At 39.0% G+C, this 21,293-nt stretch overlaps 1 protein-coding gene across 1 annotated transcript in view; it reads left to right on the top strand.

The window, feature by feature from the left end:
* LOC124555710 (lysine-specific demethylase phf2-like) overlaps positions 1–21,293 on the top strand; it is a 177,605-nt gene that overhangs the window by 48,319 nt on the left and 107,993 nt on the right. Inside the window, exon 6 of the mRNA XM_047129718.1 lies at positions 8,411–8,597. Coding sequence (XP_046985674.1) covers positions 8,411–8,597 — 187 coding nt within the window. The remainder of the gene's footprint in view (positions 1–8,410; positions 8,598–21,293) is intronic.

The raw sequence follows: 21,293 nt of genomic DNA, 5'->3' as shown, positions 1-21,293 counted from the left end.
AGATTTCATGGAAGAGAACATTAGGTTGCTGAATTACCAACGGACGAGATAACAAAAAAGAAGACGCAGCTGAAATGTCGAAGTTACCACAAAAAAACTACTACTATGTGCGTAAAATGTGACGAACCACTTCAAGTTTGTTGCTTTTTGTCTTATCACACTAGTGCATAAAATATGTGTATAGGTTATTTTCTTTGTTTTTTGTATTTATTAGCTGTTTTAGCCCATAATTCAAATTTATTTATGTTTATTTGAAAGTATAAAACCAAAACATATTAATTTGTGCAATGTCATATAATTTAAAAACATGTTCCCTTATTGTCCTGACGTCCTTCTGGAACGACGCCTGTTTTTGGAAATACTAAAAAAAAGTAAATACTCAACATTGTTTTTACTTTCTTCCTTACAACCTTGTGAATCAATGTAGATTAGATATAAATCAATTTTGGAAAACAAATAATTCAGGACTATCTGGGTTAATTAGCTCATTTATCGTCCTTCGAACCACAGTGTACAAAATCATCAGTAATTTCCTCTAATGTTTCCACAGTTTTTAACAAAATGTCGACATCATTTGACTGAGTGTCCAAGAAATTAGCAAATGAATGCACGTATATAGGTATTCAGGAGAATGGGTGATTTCAGTTGCCTACCACATTCTTCATATTTCATTTTCGCAAAGGTAGATTCCACATTACTCTGAAACTCTGTAAGCTGCACAAAGACAGATGCTATTAGCAGGCATATATGAAGAGATCACAAGAAAAATTCAGTTTTATCTCCATTAACACTTAGCAGTATTGCAAAGGCAGCTGCTAATTGTTATGGATATCAAATGAGTTGCAAATTTGAGCAAATAGTAACTGTGAACAGTTTTCAGAGGAACTATGAACAGAAACTGAAATGGACTGTATAAAGTATGATAGCAGTGTTGCGAGTTACAGGGTGAAACCCCGTTTTCATACTTTTCAAGGGACTTGAAAAGGTGTAAAATGTCAGAAAATGTAAAATTTGGGAAATAATGTTTTAAGCTGAAAAGGTTATGTATAGGATACCCCCTTGTATTTACACACTTTATGTATGTGCACATAAGACATCAAAAATACTCTTGTCAAGGACTTGGTTATTATCTAATAAAAACTGCTGATATAATGGGAGCTGACAAGTGGGAAGCAGAAACATTTGAATCAGTTTCATATATCATTATCGATGTTTTTGGAAGGCCTGCAGCTATCGTTCATTATTTAAATAATGAAACTCTGCATCAGTTACATACTTTTTCATGCTTAGCACAGTGCATTTCGAGAATTTTGTCTCAATATCAAGTGCAAATGTGTACATAAGTATTTTCTGTGGTGTTTGCATATATGTTGTTCTGCATCTCTTAAATTGTAGTCATCTTTTTGAGGTTATCCAGTACTTTGCTTCCTCAGTTATGTAGAAACACACACCAAAAACATTTGAGCAACGCAAACTGAGTGAAGGTGTGAACTAGCACTACAAGCGGCCAAAAGACGAAACACACTAAATATGGTACGACAGAGATGTGATGACAATTACAACAATCGCTAAACTGTGCATGTGCTGTAGGGGCAGTTTGGAAATGGCTGTGATATCTTTATTTGTGCGAACCTAGTTACTCCTCTCAGCCACCACGCAGAGTAGAGTTTAGCAGTGGCGGGAGATACGGCATGAATTGTTCGAACTTTTACATGTCTGCCGGTTTAAATCTGCAAAGTAAAGCATCCTAGTGTCAAGGAACTTAAGCACATAATGTTTGTAAACAGACATGCTATCAACGAAGGACATGTGGCTGCCATATTGCACATGTGCAATCTGCAATCTGCTACAGCTACAGCAGGGGTATAAATTTCTCCAGCCAACTGGCAAGTTATGAATTTGGCAAATTTCAACATTTTTTAAAAAAATATTTGCGGCATGTCTTACCCTCTAAAATTTTGACGTTGTGTTTCTTTTGGTATATTCTTAGTGTATAAAAAATTTCAGGACAGGTTTCAACATGGTGGTTTGGACCATTCCTTTATTAGAAAATTCAATTTACTGAAAACTTATACATGCTATCTCTAAATGCTGAGACACTGAAACTAAGTGTGTGTGTGATCTTCATGTTCTTGTGACATCTCACCCCATGGTGTTTGTATGAGAATCTACAAAATGAAAACATTTGTTACTGGACGATCTTGGTATACTAGTTGGTGGCAAACGCTGTATCAGACATGTTGCATAGGTGACATTTCAGGCAGGTGGGCAGACCAGGAACTGAATAGTACCTGTAATTCTTTGAAGAAGTTTTGGTGACCACCACCACCACACATTGTCGTGCAAAATATACAGCAAGTGGGTTTTCTTGAAGTAGGAGCTATACCTCATTTGTAATGATACCCCCTTCTATTTGTGCCCATATTGCTCAACTCAACATTCCGCCAATAACACAACTACGCAAGTCAGGAAGTGAGTTTTTATTGATGGGGAAAATGTTTGCCTGGAACACTGGGGACGACAGGTGACAAAAAAATTCCTGTTGTGTTGCAGTCAAAGAAGTGATTGCACACCCATGCAAAATCACGAGCTACAAATAAAATATTTAAGGAGTTCTAAATGTTAAGATAGTGCAGCAGACTTCCAAAGTAAAATCAATAAAATGATAGGATGAAAATAAGCGTCTCCTAGCAAGTGAGACCGTAATACACGCTGCCCAATAAAAGACGTGATCAGATGTCAGTCTAACTTAGCACACAGTCACACTATCAACAGGTATGTAAATGATTAGAGGAGTAATTATCTGTGACAGGTATAATGACATTTGTGTTTTTCATGTTTAGTGTTGTTACCAGAACTGGGAGCATATATAAGGGGTGGGAACAGCATCAGATATTGAGTGATCAATGTGGAGGATACAAAATGCCACAGACTCATGAGAAACAGCATTATCAGCACCTGAAGAAGTTTGGAAGGGGCCACTGTGTGGGATCGAATTGTGCAATATCCAGATTTGTGGGGCATTCAGAGGCAACAGTAGCCCAGTGTTGGACTGCATGGAGTACATGAAAACAGGCACACTTGCCATGATTCTAGTCATCCACATCTGACCACCACAAGGGAGGATCGCTGCATTGTGCGCCAGACACATGTCGAGTACGGTGGTGAACTGGGGAGAGGTACTGTTCTTATGTTTCAGACAGGCACATCTGTCGCACCTGGTGTTGGGAGTCGTTGGGTTTGACTTCAGGTCATGGTGGTAATGGTTGAGGGAACTCCTGCTGTACAAATGGTATGTCACTGACAGCCTGTATCCTCGTACATTACCTCTCATGCAATGGTACCTGGTGCCATTTTTCAACAGGAAAATTCTTGTCCATACATGACACATGTAGCTGTGCACTGTCTGCATGATATTAAGGTACTATAATCACCATCAGGGTTCCCCAGATCTGTCCTCAGTAGAATGCGTGTGGGATCAGCTCTGATGTCAACTCTATCCTAGTGCCATTTTCCAGTATGTAAAAGACCAGTTACAACATTTGCTGGCTCAGGAGAAGATACAACAGCTTTGTTACACACTTCCCAACCAAACAAGTGCAGAAATACTGGCGGAGGTGTTGCGGTATCATACTGATAAGAAGCTCATACTTCAAAGTTCTTTGTAAATTTGACTTTATTTTGTAATCACTGAAGTAACATTACATACCCTCCCAAACTCTGAAATTTCATTTCCTCCTTCCAGCCTGTGTGCTTCATCATCTTTTTTAGGCAGTGTATTTCATTATACTCACTAGCAACCACGTTCATCACTGCAGTGACAGAGACTTCGTAGGACAAGCAGTAGTTACGGGGGGGGGGGGGGGGGGGGGGGAACAACACATTAATATAATGTTCACTAAAACCTATGGGCACCATAAAATCCAGCATTAAAATGCTTGATATATTTATAACTTGTAGCAGAATTGGGTAAGGTTCATGAGTGAATGCATGTGCAGCTGTTTGGCTCCAAAACAAAAACCCACATTGTCACATAGAGCATGATTAAACAGGACAAGCTAACTGTGACTACCAGAGAGCAAAGATCATGGCGATTCTGTGCTTGCCACGTATATCAGTTTCTTCCTCCACCAGTACCTGTTACACCAGTAGACAAGGACATGCAAACAGCACAATTTTTTTTATTTCTTGATGTTCACTGTAGTGGCATAACAAATTTGATACACTTTCACTATGATGTCAAATGTTACTTAGATGTTCTCAGTATCTTAACTCATTTATGAATGTGGGGAAAAATTGTGTGAATCTTGCATAAATAAAAAGTGCCCTAAACTTTTTGTCACAGTAGTAGTGATACATGAATTTAATTTTTGTACGGTCTTTCCATTGGTAGACTTGATTTTCTCACATTAATATTTGTTTTAATGACATTTGCTAATTATGATGTTTCATTAAGAAAATGTGCATTCCCATTGAGTAATGTGTGATATGAAGTGGATGCAGGGACAGTGTGTTGTATATTTCCAGTCTTCATAATTACACATACTGTTAAAATATGACAACACACAGAACAGAGTTTTTATGATTCACAAACTTATGTTGCACACAGCTTTCCTGCCTCTGGCCTGTATTACATTGTAAAAGATCTTTTTGTAAATATGTTTTACAAAAGATGTTTAGTAAAACCATTGCTAGTGTGTTCTATCATACCTTCTATAAAATTTAGTGTATTGTCTTAGCTTTTATACACTTTGACAGTGTAATTCAGGCCTTATGTTAACTGAAGACTGTGGAAACAGGAGGGCATCTAACCATAAAGTTAAAATGAAGTAAATTTGCCCAATAATGGAAAATAGTGGATGCTTTATTACAGGGTAAATGCTAGGAAACAGACTACAATAGGCATATTTTCCTATGTTGAAAATATGGTTCGAATTGTTGTTATTCTGATTCATTACAAGATTTAAATTCAATTTATGGTCAATATTTTCACAATATATCTCTTATTTTTATGTGATTAAAGCTTAAAAATCTTCAAATATCAAGATCTGGTCATGTGATCAACCCTGCTCTGTTATTATCTGATGGTCTGGCTAGGAGTAAGACGAAGTGATATGTGTGTTATAGGAGCATTAGTCGAAGTTACAAGGTTATTATTTACTTTTTCTGCAAACGGTTTAGCTACATGGACACCCTAAACATATAGATTGACATACATACTTCATAAGTTATAGTAAAACAAACTTACTTAAATGTGAGAATAGGTGGAACTCTGAGGGTTCAGAGGATTCCAAATCTGGTAAATACAGAGATCGTCCTACAGTTTGTTTCGTATCCTTACGTTTTCCCATGGTCGAAGGACCTCCATTGGCAGGTGCATTGACCTGATTAAAGATGCTGGTTTTGTTGTTCAATCCAGGCTAGCCACCATGTAACCCCCCTCCCCCCCTTTTTTTTACTCATTTTTCCATTGACTACTTTGATCACTAGTGTGTTTGTTGTTTGAGGTGTTGACCCACATATTGTACACAGTACCAAATTGTCACAAAAGTTGGCGCAAACATTGTGGGTACCATCTACTTTATATATATTTAATCACGTATTGTCCAATACCATATTGTGCAGTTTCTTTAGATTTTCACGTGTAGTTGCTAATATGGGATGCCATCGCATGACGTTATCTTCACATTACTACTACTGACTGGAAATTTTATGTAAATGATAAAAAACCCTACATCTGTGATTTTTCAGTAACATAATATAAAACTGGCAGTTTTTTTAATGAAATGTCACAAAATTTGGCATTATCCTTGTTCACATGTAGAGATGTTGTAAATGTGATGGTGAAAATTTACTTATTTTGTTACTTGATAGTTATTGAATTTTGAGTTTGGGTTTTGACCTTTTTCTCAATTCTGAGAATTATGTTCACTCTTAAAATGACAGTTGTTTACAAATGAAAAGAACTATAGCTTTAGATGTGGCATCAAACAAAAATATCCCTTTCCCGTGAACATCATTCCAGTAACGGTTTTAGTCACTGATATGACATTTCACAACACTTTTGCACAATATGTTGTACAAAAAAAAAAAAAATATTATGCTTTTCGATGTATCTTTAATTTGGTGCATCAATTAAACTACATATTTTCATAGTATGCACTTAAAAATATGAAAAATGCCAAATACATCACTTAAATTGTGCAAACACAAACATGGCACCTGTTCACCTTTCAACCTAACCTAGGCCCCGATTTGTGCGACAGATTGTGTTGTCACACAAACTTTGATCACAAATAGTCAAAATAATATTGAACAAACATTAAAATAATCTTCCTCAGTGTTCTGTTTTATCATCAGAAACATGTTTGCATGGTGTCGTGTGTCCTATGCTACAATTTGCTGACAGAAGCAAACTGAGCGAGTGAGATGTTGGTTTATATGTTTGTGTAGCTAAAGTGCTGAATTTGGTGAGTTCATATTTATACTTGGATACTGCCAAAATATCCAGTTTAAATTATTCACTGCATGACAGTGCTGCACAGACTGTCTCTTCTTGGTATAATTTGGAAATCTGAGTTTGCCAGATAAAACAATTACCTGTATTGCAAGATAAAAGTGAAAAGTACTTGATTATTATGGGAAAATAAGTTTTCAGTGATTAAGTTAGCAAGGTTTTGAGAAATATGAAGGGACGAATACTTCAGGTGGAGGTGAAGGAAATGCTGAAACGCACTAGTTTGTACTTTCAAATTAGGCTACCAACTCTTTAAGGCCACATATCCGTGTAATTGTTCACACCTCTAGGTTCTTGTTTCCACCATGGAAGGTCTGTAGTGTAAGGTATTGTGATGCTGCATAAATCCCTGCATAATTTATTGGGAAAGCAAATTTCCATACCAGCAGCATATGTGCACATTGGCAAATGTCTGGTGTTGTGTTGAAGGCAGTCTGTCTTCCACATTGAAATTTAGACTCTGGGCAGCTGTTTTCACGCAATATTGAAGTGATGACAGATCGGCAGTATAGTGTCCTGGAAGAGAATTCTGAAATTATGACATTGTTTTCTTTTGAAAAACTTTCAACACTGTATGGTTGCAAAGTTATTTTTTATTAAACTAATTACATTTCATGGGTATATCATAAATAATTTCTTTTTCAATGGTGAAAAAAAATGTTGATGTGTGATGTCAATAAGTGATGATGTAATTATTTTTTTTCTTTTTTTTTCCAACTGACCACTGAAAAACAATGAAATGAAACAAAAATAATGAACATAACTGTACTTCTAGAATAAGTGGCCAGAAACTAATACCAAGATTCATCATCCAGTGGCAAACCCATGAAGATTATTTACAACATATCCGCCCGGAATGCTTGAAGAGTCACAGCTTTTATGTGGACATTATAGATTGTAGTCAGCAAGGTTGAGTGTAACATGTGTGCAATGTTCACAGTGGCGCACACTGAAGAGGAACTCGTGTAAAAACACTACATTTTGCCACTCTGCGTACTAGTGACAGAATTCATATGCCTAGTGCAATTGGTGGAATTAGTGGTTTTCTGCATTGTGGAAACGAATGCAAATGCGCATTTGCCTCTAGGCCAGCATGCAGCAGATTATGTCTTGTGTTTATGAACATTAAACCACATATTTCACAATGCTCTAGTGTGAAGATAACACTTGGGAGAGAGCTATATGGTCCATTACAGTTACCAGTCTAAGGTGCTGCAGTCATGGACTGTGCGGCTGGTCCCGGCGGAGGTTAAAGTCCTCCCTCGGGCATGGGTGTGTGTGTTTGTCCTTAGGATAATTTAGGTTAAGTAGTGTGTAAGCTTAGGGACTGATGACCTTAGCAGTTAAGTCCCATAAGATTTCACACACATTCCATTACTGTTACATGGAAAATATGCTGGTTATCCTGTGCTAAAACCACATTGCATGGTACAGTACCTTCTCACTGTTTTGCATATGATCCTTCTTATTCACTAGACTCCCATGTGCCAACCACTGTTGTGCATCTTGTCCTATATTAGCCAAAATGTCAGAATGTAAAACCACTTTCCTTTAACTGATAATTCTGTACAATTTGAACTTACTTGTGTGCTAAAATTATCCCTTTTGACACCAAAGAGAGGTACTGTCCCATGGTTTCACGTGTTTCTTCCATTTCTGGCTGCCCCCAATACTGACTTCTGTGGGTATGTGAGAAGGCATTGGGCCTACATGAACTCTCTCTGCAGCCTTAATCACAGTTGCTGGTACGCTATTTTATGCATATCGCTAGTTTGGATTCATTCAAGCTGTTTGCTGAAGGTAGCTTTCTGATCCCCGCTTTCATTGTGTAAAATTTGTGTTGAAATTCAATGGTTATATTGCTTCTGAATATGGACATTTCTTATTTTTCAGTTTGTCAGAACTTGTAGAAGCCCCTACTGTTGCAAGGGAATTGGATTGGGTGAACTCTGCATGGCCAGAGAGATCAGAGTGTGACAAGCCTGCAGTACAAAAGTATTGTTTAATAGGAATGAGAGACTCGTACACAGATTTTCATATAGATTTCGGTGGGACTTCTGTATGGTATCATGTATACAAGGTAAGACTTGAACTTTTGTTTCCTCTTAATGAAGTAAGAGTTAGGGTCAATAACTTTATCTTGAAACTCTCCTATTTGGTCTGTGTTTGCACTGAAAAACAATAATATCAGAAATTGAGTCCACCTTGATGTAAAACACCTTGTTATTTGTTTACTCATTTATTTCCCCAAACTAGTTTCGGTGACAAATATCACCATTAGCAGTGGGTTTTTCAAAATTTAAAACATGCAGAAAATAGCATAGTTATACAAACACAGTAACACATTATTACATTTTTACTGTTTGTTTTTTTAAATATAGTTTTCTATGGATACTTTCATACTATCTTATATATTGTATGTTATGGCATGTTTTTGAGAATTATTGACACTGTTTGAGGCATATTTTCCGTTGCTATTTTTTCTCAGCAAACGTTGTGTCATCTGCATCTGTGTCAGCAGCTGTTAGTATACAAATACTAAAAGGTGAACATAGTATGTCAGCAATATACACTTGAGGTTGCGGTAGTGTTGTGGAATCCAGTTTTGGTGTGTACTGGGCTGTTACTTAGTTATTCGTGTAATCATGTTCGTTGGACTGCATGTAGCTGATTCTATACACTGTAAAACAAAACTTTTGCGCATTGTTTATGATCAAGAACATTACGCCATCTTGCTGTTCACGCGTGTCGCAAGAGGTGTATCGCATGTTGCGAGAAGGCTATGAAAACTGTCGCGAAAATTACGATGATTTCTGTTCCTTATTTATGTCTCTGTGTGTGATGCGGAAGTGTACCTTGTTCAGAAGTTTCTGCTTGTTTGCCCTATGTATTGAGCCTGACAAGAGTTGCATGTGAGTTGATATATTCTGGCGTTGCTGAATTTTTCTGAGGTTTTTCTGATGGGTCTTATCATTTTTTGAACTGTATTATTTGTTCTGAATGTTGTTGGGATCCCTTGCTTTTTTCAAGACGTTTCCAATTCTATGTGATATTTTGTTATTATACGTTAGTGTGTAACAGAGCACATGAGGGCTCTAAAGAGTGACAGCACACGTTCAACTTTTGCAGAACATCTAATGAACACAAACCATAACCCCGCTAATATCGAAAACTAACTACACATTCTGAAAAACAGCAACAGTTTAGACCAACTACTAACAATAGAAGAAAATTACTACATACAAAAGGCTATAGTGGAAGGGAAAAATGTAATAAACGAAAACACAACACTTTACAACACATTCCTTACTACTCTGAGAGAACTGACCAAGTACACAGAACAGGAAGCACACACACGCAAAAGAACCACTTCCCCATCACACACACACACACACACACACACACACACACACACACACACACGCGCAAATAAGGAACAGAGGTCATCGTAATCCCCGCTACAGTTTTCATAGCCTTCTCGCAACATGCGATACGCCTCTGGCGACGGGCGCGAACAGCGAGATGGTGTAATGTTCTTGATTATGAACAAAGTGTGAAAGTTTTGTTTTTCTGTGTATAGATCACCTACATGCCATCTAACGAATGGGAGTAGACGAATAATTATGTAACAGCCCAGTACACACCAAAACTGGATTTCACAACACTTCTGCAACCCCAAGTGTACATTGCTGACATACTAAGTTCACCTTTTAGTATTTGTTTACTAACAGCCCCTCACACAGTTGCAGATGACATGATGTTTGCTGAGAGAAAAAAATGCCAGCAGGAAAAAGCACAGAAAATGTGCCGCAAACAGCGACAATAATTCTCAAAAACATGCCATAACATGCAATAAATAAGGTAGTATGAAAGTATCCATAGAAAATGATATTCCAAAAAACAAACAGTAAAAATGTAATAATGTGTTACTGTGTTTGTATAACTATGCTATTTCCTGCATGTTTTAGATTTTAAAAAACCCACTGCTAATGGTGATATTTGTCACCGAAACTAGTTTGGGGAAATAAACAAGTAAACAAATAAAACAAGGTGTTTCACACCAAGGCAGACTCAATTTGTGATACTGTTGTAAGAGTTACGATTAGAAGGGATCGTCTTCCTAAAGTATCTTCCTTTGCTTGCTTCTTTTGTAATCCAGTTCAGACTTAAGTGTGCGATACAGATTTAACATGGATGATATAACATTACTTTGTTGTTGTGACATGATTTAAATGGGAATCGGTCTATAATACAAGCAGAGCCATAAAAAGCATGAGATTACGCATTGAGTGATTATTACACAAATTTTTCCTTCTGGTGCTTATTGACATTTGAAATTTTTACATTATTATATCCTTCTGGGTGGACAAAATTGGTGTACATGGAAAGAATGTTAAAACTTCCATTAGTTTGCTTGCTTCATTTATCAATCGAAGTTTCACGTTGCATTATATACCGGTTGATCAAAAAGTCAGTATAAATTTGAAAACTTAATAAATCACGGTGTAATGTAGATAGAGAGGTAAAAATTGACACACATGCTTGGAATGACATGGGGTTTATTAGAACCAAAAAAATACAAATACACGCTGAGTTATCAACATATGAATTACATTTGATTCTGCTAGCAAACCTCTCGACACAAAAACCACTAAAGTCTCATGAGTAAACAGTGAGTTTGATGGCCGATAACTTAAGCCGAGGCGTGGCCATTGGGCAGATTACATGATACACCACTGGTGGTGATGGAATGAAGTTTTTGTAGTTTACTGTGGTGGTGCCTGCTTTCACCTTTCTACTGAATCCTTCGTCAGTGTTTTGAGTATTAGGCTGAGCTACAATAAAGATGATGTCAGTTTATTTTCAGTACCATTGTGACTTGTAAGAAGAATTAAGAATGTCTTCATACTTGGGTGTGACCTGACACTGAGCTGATAAATCATCCCTAAAGTTTCACAATTTAGTATTCAAGAGAGACACAGGATTATTATTATTATGTTGGCAGTGTTAGGTGAGATTGGACTCTATTGATTCTTGTAAAGCTTTATGACTTAATTTTCTGACTTTCCATGCAGCTGCCATTTTTTTTTTTTTTTTTCTCCTCCATGAATTTTCTTTCTTTCTTTCTTTCTTCAGTCCATTTCCTCCCTGTTTCCTTCATACTACAGTTCTCTGACTGCACTTCCCATCTGTCAGTATTTTGCCTCTAAGAGTTTCTGTTCAAACCCTCAGAGGGATTTATTTGTGCTCTTGCCACTCTTCATGTGATGCTGTGTAATTGTAAACTACCTCTTTCAGCTTACTTTCAGGGTCTGTGAACTTTTTCCATGAATTTGCACTGGCCATCAATAGTCACAACAAAACTAGAAATTTTGGTAGTAGTGGAAGCAGCCCTTAGGAGCTGGTAGAAATATGTGCATGGTCTCTCTGTGTGCAACTCCTTGCACTATTTAGTAATTGTGAAGTAGTTAGTTCATAAAGTGCATTTGCCATGAACACACTTTACAAGAACGGGAATTCCAACATCATTACAATTTAGGATATAATTATAACATTCTATTTTTCCATACCATGAAGACATGGGATGAGAATTCGGAAGAGACAGGTTCACCTATAAGAAAGAATCCTGCGTTAGGTCAACACACTCAATGAACTGCAGAAAACACAGACAATCTGAAGATTTCCACAGCAGACGGTAAGAAATACAAGGCAACAGTAAACCTGAAATGAACAGCTGTCAATCAAATTCTACATAGTTATTTGAAGTTCCGACCTTACAAAATTCAAGTTGTACAGGGAGTGAATCAGCGAACCACATGGTACACAATAATTCTGTAAAAAAATTATGAAAAAGATTAATGACGATCTCAATCTTTTCAAGTCAGGTGAGGCTAGTTTCCAGATCAGCAGCATTATAAACAAGTAGAATTTTCAATATCGTGTGAATGACCATTTAACATAAAGCTTACAATTTGCTGTCTCAACGTGAGGTGTGATGGGACCTCGTGCCTTTGAGGCTGACAGAGGGAGCATCTGAACAGAACGTCGATATGCTTTTGTACCAGAACAGCATTTAATGTTCCTAATATTCATAACGATATAATTTAAATGTTTGGCAACACTTGTTGCCCCTCAAGATAACTAGATTTGTCGGTACCCCCACTCCCTCCACCCCCACCCCTTCCTGCTCCCCTTGTGGGTTTGCCTAAAAAGGAAAGTGCACACCACTCATCAAATGACAATTTCCAAGTTAAAAACCGGCATTCGAGAAGAAATCTACAATTCCCGTTACAGTGTCCCAAGGTGCTTTGCAAAAACTCTGCACTCACTTCCAGAAATGTGTGTGTTTGAATGGCTATTGTATTTAAGACTATTTTTTGTTGTTGTTGTGGTACTTAACGGCATTTAATTTATTATTAGCTTCCAAAATTAAAACTTTCTAATTAATGCTCTTTACTTTCACTATAGTTACTTCAAATTTTCCTGTTACCTTGTGCCACACTGTACCTGCATTCATTTGATTTTGTTTGCTGTTGAGTTCCTACTTACTTGAGTACTCTTATAAATGTATTTGTCATTAGTATTTAAATATTTAAAGTCATCCTTCATAGCTCTGCAGTTAGCACATCTGACTGCCATACAGATGACCCAGGTTCAGTTTCTGGTACTGCTAGGAATTTTTCCATAATGGGAAGATTGGAACAGGCTGCATTCAGCCGTGCCAGCCTAGTTGTGAATTCTACAAGTTGTTTTGTGCAAGTTGAGTTTCGAGCATATTGTTTTAGAGTACCATATCAACCTGATTGACTCCGAAAACTGTAGCTTGGCATGATAAGGTGCTCAAAAATGATTCCATATTACATAATACATTGAAATAAGTGAAATCTGCTGGTTTTATTTTTGTATCACCTTCCTGTTTCTGCTCACTATTACAGTTTGCCAGATGTATTGACTGCTAGCCTTTTAAACTGTTTTCATATACTATTTCACTACAAAACACCTCAAAACTATTATATTAGCGTGTTTGAGATTAGCAAAACCCAATATTCCGATACATAGAGGGAGATAGCACTGTCCGTTGTGATACTTAATAGAGCTTTTTATGAGTTTATAATTCATTATTTGATATCAAAGTCTACATTAGCTACCAGAATAAAAATATTGTAAGCATTTAATGCAGTGTCTCTTTCATCTTTTAATTTATGATGCATAGTGTATTGTGGGATTAGAAATTATCGGATTACAGAAGAATGTGTGTTGTACTACCCGAATGTTTAAATCACCTTCATTTGTCTTTGGGTTTCTCAAAATAATACATTTTGAAACAAGTTGCACCATTAAGTCACATTAGAACATTGAAATGTACCACTTTTTGATTCTCTTATTTCAACTAAAGTTAATTCATTTTTCCCTGCAGACTAACAATAGATAATAGCATAACCGAAAGTAACACTGGCAGAATACAAAAGATATATATTCTACACAGTGGAGTTTATTAGCTTATTCAATTATGATAGGGAATGTGTTGCTGAAACATGCTGTAAACAACTGACAGCAATAGGTTCTGTGTTGACTGAGTGAAAACTGTCCGCACTTCTTCTGACAGTCAATCATAGCTCAATGCAGCATCATATATGACCGGAAAAAGATGCAAGGACACTGGTGTGCTAAAATTGAGAATGAAAGTAACTTTCTTATCGTGCCACTGCCAAGTAGCATAATATTACAAAAAGGAGTGTTGTTACTCACTAAATACAGGAGATGTTGAGTAGTAGACAGGCACAAGAAGAAGACTGCTATACAGTTAAGTTTTCAGCCAAAACGACGTCTCCTGAAGTAGAAAACACACAGTCTATTAACCACAATTCACACTTATGACTACTGTGTCAGGTCACTGAGGCCAGACTGTGAGCAACTGTGCCTGACAGGAGAAGCAATTTGCAAGTGGTGGGGAGTAAGGAGGAGGCAGGGACAAGGAGGGAAAGGGATAGCAGGGGTAGGGGTAGGATAGGGGAGAGTGTGGTTCCACTTGTGGGAGTATGTAGTGACATAGGGGGGACAGGGTTGGGATGCTAGGTGCAGTTGTGAATTTTGAGGGAGACGAGGAGCACAGTAGGGAGTGGAAAAGGAGAAAAATAAAGGAGAGGGAAAAGATGAGTGGGTGCATTGGTGGAGCAGAAAGCTGCATTGTGCTGCAGTGGGACCAGTGAAGGGGACAGGTGGATGAAGAACAGGGACTAGCAAAGGTTGATGCCAGGGGAGTGAGTTATAGGGACATAAGTTATATTGCATGGAGAGTTCCCACCTGCATAATTCAGAATTACTGATGTTGGTAAGAAGGATCCAGATGGTGCAGACTGTGAACCAGTCATTTAAGTGAAGCATGTTGTGTTGGACAACTGGGTGGTCCAGCTGTCTCTTGACCACAGTTTGTCAATGGCTATTCCTGTGGACTGACAGCTTGTTAGTTGTCATGCCCATATAGAAAGCAGCACTGTGGTTGGAACTCAGTTTGTAGACCACATGACTGCTTTTACAGGTAGCCCTGCCTTTGAGGGGGTAGGAGTGACTGTGACCACGTTGAAGTAGGTGGTGGTGGTGGTGGTGGTGGTGGTCTTGGGTAGATGTGTGGGACAGGACTTGCATCTAGGTCTATTGCACATCTAGGTCATATTGCAGGAATATGAGTTATGAGGCACCGCCGTACTACCATGCTCCCAGATCTTTGCATGCCTGCTTCCTCCCACCTTGCTCCCCTCCATCCCAACCCCATTCCTCATGGCTTGTATCCCTGTAATAGACCTAGATGGAAAACCTGTCCCTTACATCCTCCTACCACCACCTACTCCAGTTCAGTCAGTCATCACCTATCCTATCAAAGGCAGGGCTACCTGTGAAAGCAGTCACGTGATTTACAAACTAAGTTGCAATGACTTTGCTGGGCATGGCAGCTAACAAGCTGTCTGTCCACATGATTGGTCCTGGACGAACTGTGGCCACAAGACCACTGGACCACCCAGTTACTGCAATGCTGCCCAACACAGCTTGCTTCACTTAAGTGACTGCTTCACAGCCTGCACCATCTGGATCCTACCAACACCAGCTATTCTGAACTGTGCAGCTGGGAACTCTCCCTGAAATACATTGTATGTTCCCCTAACACCCCTGGCATCAACTTGGCAAGCCTTTTCCTCCTATCCCCTTCCCTGCTTCCATTCCAGCACTATGCAGCCTTCTGTTCTGCCAGTGCACCCAGTAGTATTTTTTACCCTTCTCTACTTCTCTTCTTTTCTGCTCCCCTCCCCCTCAAAACGTCTTGACTGCACCTAGTATCCCTACTGTGGCCCTGTCAAGTTGCTGCATACTCCACAAGCAGAACTACACCCTCCCCTACACCTACCCTGTTATCCCTTCTCCCCCCTCCCCCCTCCCCCCCCCCCCCCACCACCACCACCACCCTGCTTCCTCCTTGCTCACAATCTGGCCCCAGTGGCCAGAGATGGTGGTCATGTGTGTAGGAGCTGTGCTTGCATGAATGTATGTGTCTGCTTCAGAAGAAGACCTCTTGGCCAAAAGCTTATATGTATAGCAGTCTTGTTGTTGTACATGTGTGCAACTCAGCATCTCCTCTATATGCTGAGTAATAATATATCCTTTTCATAATACGGAGATTATTCCATCCTGGTATTTCCATTGTTTTGATTTTGCCAAGTGCAGTACAGTACAGAAGGTAACTGAAAGAAATACGCAGTGACGTGAACAGAAATGACACTTTTATTCAAAGACAGTAACTGTATTGAGGTCACCAGGATTTATGATGGTCCCCTGGACGTAATGGCAAATGAATCATGTTCAGAGATTTGGTGGTCAGTACATCTATGCAACACCACACCTCTCTGCACCATGACACAAGGATCACAAAAAATGATTATTTTTCAACATTGTTCCAGGGTGAATTACGCACCCTCATAAGGCAAAAGGTGGGAACATGTAATGCACCCAGGAATATTGTTGATTATGCTCGTTTTAGTGATCCCACTGATAAGGTGTAGGGAGGCATAATGTTGCGTAGGCGTAATGACCTCCAAATCTTTGAACATCGTGTACTGACTGGTTAACATTATCGTGACACTGTACTCGTTCCCTTGTGAGTTTTTTCAGGGGTGCATTCAGCCCTGACTTCATTTTTATGGATGACAGTGCACAACTGCATCAAACTGCGCAGTAGAGGAGCTCTTGGTATGAGAGGATATTCAGCAAATGGACTAGCCTGCCTGGTCCCCTGACTTAAATCCCACAAAGCATGTGTGGGACGCATTGGGGAGACATATTGTAGCACATTCTCATGCACTAATGATCATATAGCAGTTGTCGAGAATGCTGGTGGAGGAATGGAATGCCCTATCAAAAGGTTACCACCCATGTGGCCAACATGGGAGCTCATTGCGGAGCATGCATTGCCATGTGTGGTGGTCTCGCAGCCTATTAACAACCTAGTCCTGTCTTTTGTAATGTCCTGCGAACCATCTTGAATTGCGGTGACTTCAATGTAATTATTTTCTTTGAATAAAAGTGGCACTTCTATTCATCTTATGTATTTCTTTCAGTTACTTTCTGTACTATACTGTAGCAGTTCTTTCTGTGTGTGGTCCAAGTTTCATTGAGCTATGCTACTTCTTGGTGACACATCATGCGAAAGTTACTTTCATACTTGCGTTTTGCACGCCAATATAATTCTAGTACTTATAGTGTGTGTCACTGGACAGATGCACATATCTTATTAATGTCACATTGTTGAAGAATTGTGCAATATATTTTGTGCTTAAATAGGATGCATTTTTGGAGGCCTCTGTAGGAATTGGCATAGGTAAAGTAAAGACCCATCATGTAAAACTTCGCTTCATTTCTTAATTCTTGAGGTGCAGAAGATTGTTGGCAGCAGGGATAAAGTTGTTACAGTGTTTCTTAACTTTTGGAATGCCTGCCTTCTATACATAAAAAAAGTGATGTGACAGCCAGTATTTTACCCTTGTGTGACTATTCTGATAAACGAAGTTCTATACATAGAGGTGTCACAATTTTTGAAATGGAACCAGACTTTGTGATGATTAGTACTTGGTCAAAAGTCTAGCAGTTGACCCTCTACGTAAATAAATGGACTGGAATGAGAACAAATAGACATAAGTAACTGATAATTTTTTTTACTACACAATTGACAACCAGACACTGAACTCAGTCAAAACTGTCAAGTATGAAGGCGCATCTGTCAGGGGGGGGGGGGGTTAGGAGGTTACCATTGGAAATGCAGATAACATGTTGAGATTTATCATAAGGAGATTGCCTTAATGAATAAACTCATTCGACCAGTTCTTGGGTATTTTTTTGCTGGTGTGGCACCCTTACCAAGTTGGATTGTTTGTTGGTCAGGCTCCAAAGATGAGAGAAGATAAAAAGAAATTGCTACATGCTTGGTCACCAGTTTGATAAGTCAGCACAAACTTAAATGGAAGAAACTACAAGTAATGTGCAGTGCATCATAGGTGTCCTTAACCTTATAATTCGGAGTTTGTATTTCACTGTTAACGCAGAAACATATTACTTTGTGCATTGTGTGTCTTGTATAGTGACTAATGAGTTTGAAATTAGAGACATTTGAGTTGATGCAGGAGGTATCGGCAATGTTTCTTCCCACGCACCACCGCAAATGGAACAAGAAATGGAGCAGGTGAATGATTCTGGTTCCCCCTGTAGCCTCTGCCACATGCAGTACAGTGGCTTTCAGAATACAGATATAGATATTGCATGCGCCATTGTTGTCTCTCTGCCCGTATGTGAATCTTTTCTATATTTGATGATAGGAAATATTAAATGGGAATTGTAGATGCTGTCCTGCACAAATTACCTGCTGGTTAATTACGCACAATGTAAATATTATTTTATGCACCAGGTCTGTTGTTGACTTGTTTGTTCTTAATAATTTTATTGAGGTTCATTTATAACTCCAAAACCTAAAAATTCCCCAATGTGGTCTCCTTTACTTTCAGTACGTTTACTTGTAACTGTCTCTTTTCATTTTTGAGTCATAATGCCTGTCTACTGCTATTTATGGACATGGTAATTGTTCTCACACGATAATTATTCTCTATCATGGACGTATGATTACCAAAGTAGCCAACATGTCCAAAGATAGCTACTATCGAGGTGCACTTGTGTCATGACAATCATACTGTAACAAACATAAAAATACACTAAGGTAAAGATGTTATCAACCCAAAGGTTGATTAGAACACCTACGTGCTTTACTAGGTGTGGTCCTATTGGAGAGACATGTTATTGCCTTCATCAGAACATTGAACTAAATTAGCAGCCACTTACAGCGAGACATACTGTTTAATGTGGACTCCAAACTTCTTTGCAGTTCACCTTGACGAATATTGCCAGAAATGAACCGAGCGAGGTGGCGCAGTGGTTAGCACACTGGACTCGCATTCGGGAGGACGACGGTTCAATCCCGTCTCCAGCCATCCTGATTTAGGTTTTCCGTGATTTCCCTAAATCGATTCAGGCAAATGCCGGGATGGTTCCTTTGAAAGGGCACGGCCGATTTCCTTCCCAAACCTTCCCTAACCCGAGCTTGCACTCCATCTCTAATGACCTCGTTGTCGACGGGACGTTAAACACTAACCACCAACCAGCCAGAGATGAAAGAAATGTTAAGTGAAGATAAAAATCTTAGGATTGAACCCTAGACCTTTGGCTCTGTAGTTTGGCACTTAACCACTGAGCCATTGATCCACATGTGAATACAGTATTTGTAGTAACCCAAGAACACTGTAACTTTATTACACAAAAAAGCATAAAAACGTGAGAGATAAGGTACATACAACAGATAACACACAAGTGGCTGGCGGAGCCTTGCTCTCCAGCCTATGTAGTAATTAGTTCTAACAGGGGGCGCAGCCGTCAGGCTGTGCAAGTCAGCTGCTGTCGTATTAGCAGGCCAGGTGGCCCCTTAGTGGCTGAATCAAGTACAGACTTCATGTGCAAACTATAAAGGGATGCACACACACATTTGGTAGTTGAAGCAGTATTATTATTCATCATACTCCTTCACTAACAATTTGAATCTTACGTATTTGCAAAAGTCTTGTTGAACAGTGCAAATAAAAATTTTGCTACTTGGGCATACCCTATGGCACATTCATTATCTATGACTTTAAGGCTATTTTAAGAAACTGGACATTTGCCTCCTACAACTTTGCACCAAACTGCCTTATTAAAATGAGGGAATTGAGCACCATTGGCCTTGGAAATGACAGCAGGCTGGCAGCCAATAGGTTTGTGGTGGAAATAATGAAGTAATGTTATCTAACTACACCATTGCTGCCCATTTGTAGCTTATGCCTAGAACAAAGAGTTCTAAACCCTGAGACTCGACAATGCTTCGAACAGCAAGATGTCTACATATGCAGAAAAAAGGCCACAGCTCAAAAATTCATGTGGCATGTAAAGTGGGCTAATGATGTCACATTGGCAACAAATTTCACATTTCTGCCCAATGCCAACATGGACGTATCACATGGTACAAAGATTGTCACGGTCCCTCTTACCCACATTTCACCCCCTTCTTTTGGCACCTCTACGATGGAAGTCACAACTGTGATGCCCAGTGTTTAAATCCTGTTGTTTTCTTATGAGTGAGTGTCCAAGGAAAACATTTCGGACACGCTTTCACTTGGATCGAAACTTAAATGTTTCAGTGTGGCACAGTGGGCGTCAATGAAACCACCTTTTCCTTGCGACATTAATTCCCACATATTTCACAGTCAAAAATAATAATTCTCAGTGTCATGAGTGAAAGGACGATGTTCTTGACAACTTTTGACACTGTTGACACCTCTTGAACGATTCAACCCTTCTCGATGGGTATCACAGGGCTGCAACCTCATTGAACATGATATCACCCTTTTGGAAAGCAGTATGACAATAATTTTTGATCTAGTGACAGGTTGGAACCACTACGGACTGTTCAAAACCATTCAGCAAAATTTGAACATCATTAAAAGCAGTGAAAGTGCCTTACGCTTTCTCAGTGCTCTTAATCATGAAGGAGTGCAGCATTGACACATGCGTGAATAAAATGGCCAAGGGTCCCTCAAAGACCTCAAAGTTCAGCAAAACTTTTGGTGGCACTAGCTCACATTTATTGAGCATTTTAAAAATGTGCCTTTACAGAGAAAACCTTCGAAATAGCCCAAGGCACCTGCAGTTAGGCAACAACTTGACTCACTTCTGAGACCAGTTGCCTGGGAGTATTTCACAGGTTTTCTCATTTTAAAAGTTTCCATAAATGTGGGTGGATGCCATCAAGGGTTTTGCCTAACTGGGGTTTTTTAGAGGGACCCTTTTCAGTTTTATTCTCATGTGTCAATGACGCACACTGGTGTGATCCTGTCATGGGAACAGAAGCACTGAAAAAGGGTAAGGACCCTTCACTGCTTTGGATTGTGTTCAAATTTCGTCAAATGGTTTTGAATGGTCCCTAGTGGTTCCAACCATTAGACAAGAGCAAAAAATTGTAGTCGTACTCCATTCCAAAGGATTGGGATCATGTCTAAAGAGCATACAGCCCCACAATGCCCTCCAGGAGGACTGTAACGTTTGAGGATGTTAGCATAGGCAAAGGTTGTCAAGAATGTCTTCCTGTTGCTCATTACATTGTGACCTGCATTTTTAACTAAGAAATGGAAAGGGATGGTTTCATTGACACCCTTTG

Source organism: Schistocerca americana, chromosome X (assembly GCF_021461395.2).
Source record: "Schistocerca americana isolate TAMUIC-IGC-003095 chromosome X, iqSchAmer2.1, whole genome shotgun sequence".
NCBI lineage: Eukaryota > Metazoa > Arthropoda > Insecta > Orthoptera > Acrididae > Schistocerca > Schistocerca americana.
This window is presented reverse-complemented; position numbering and strand designations above follow the sequence as displayed.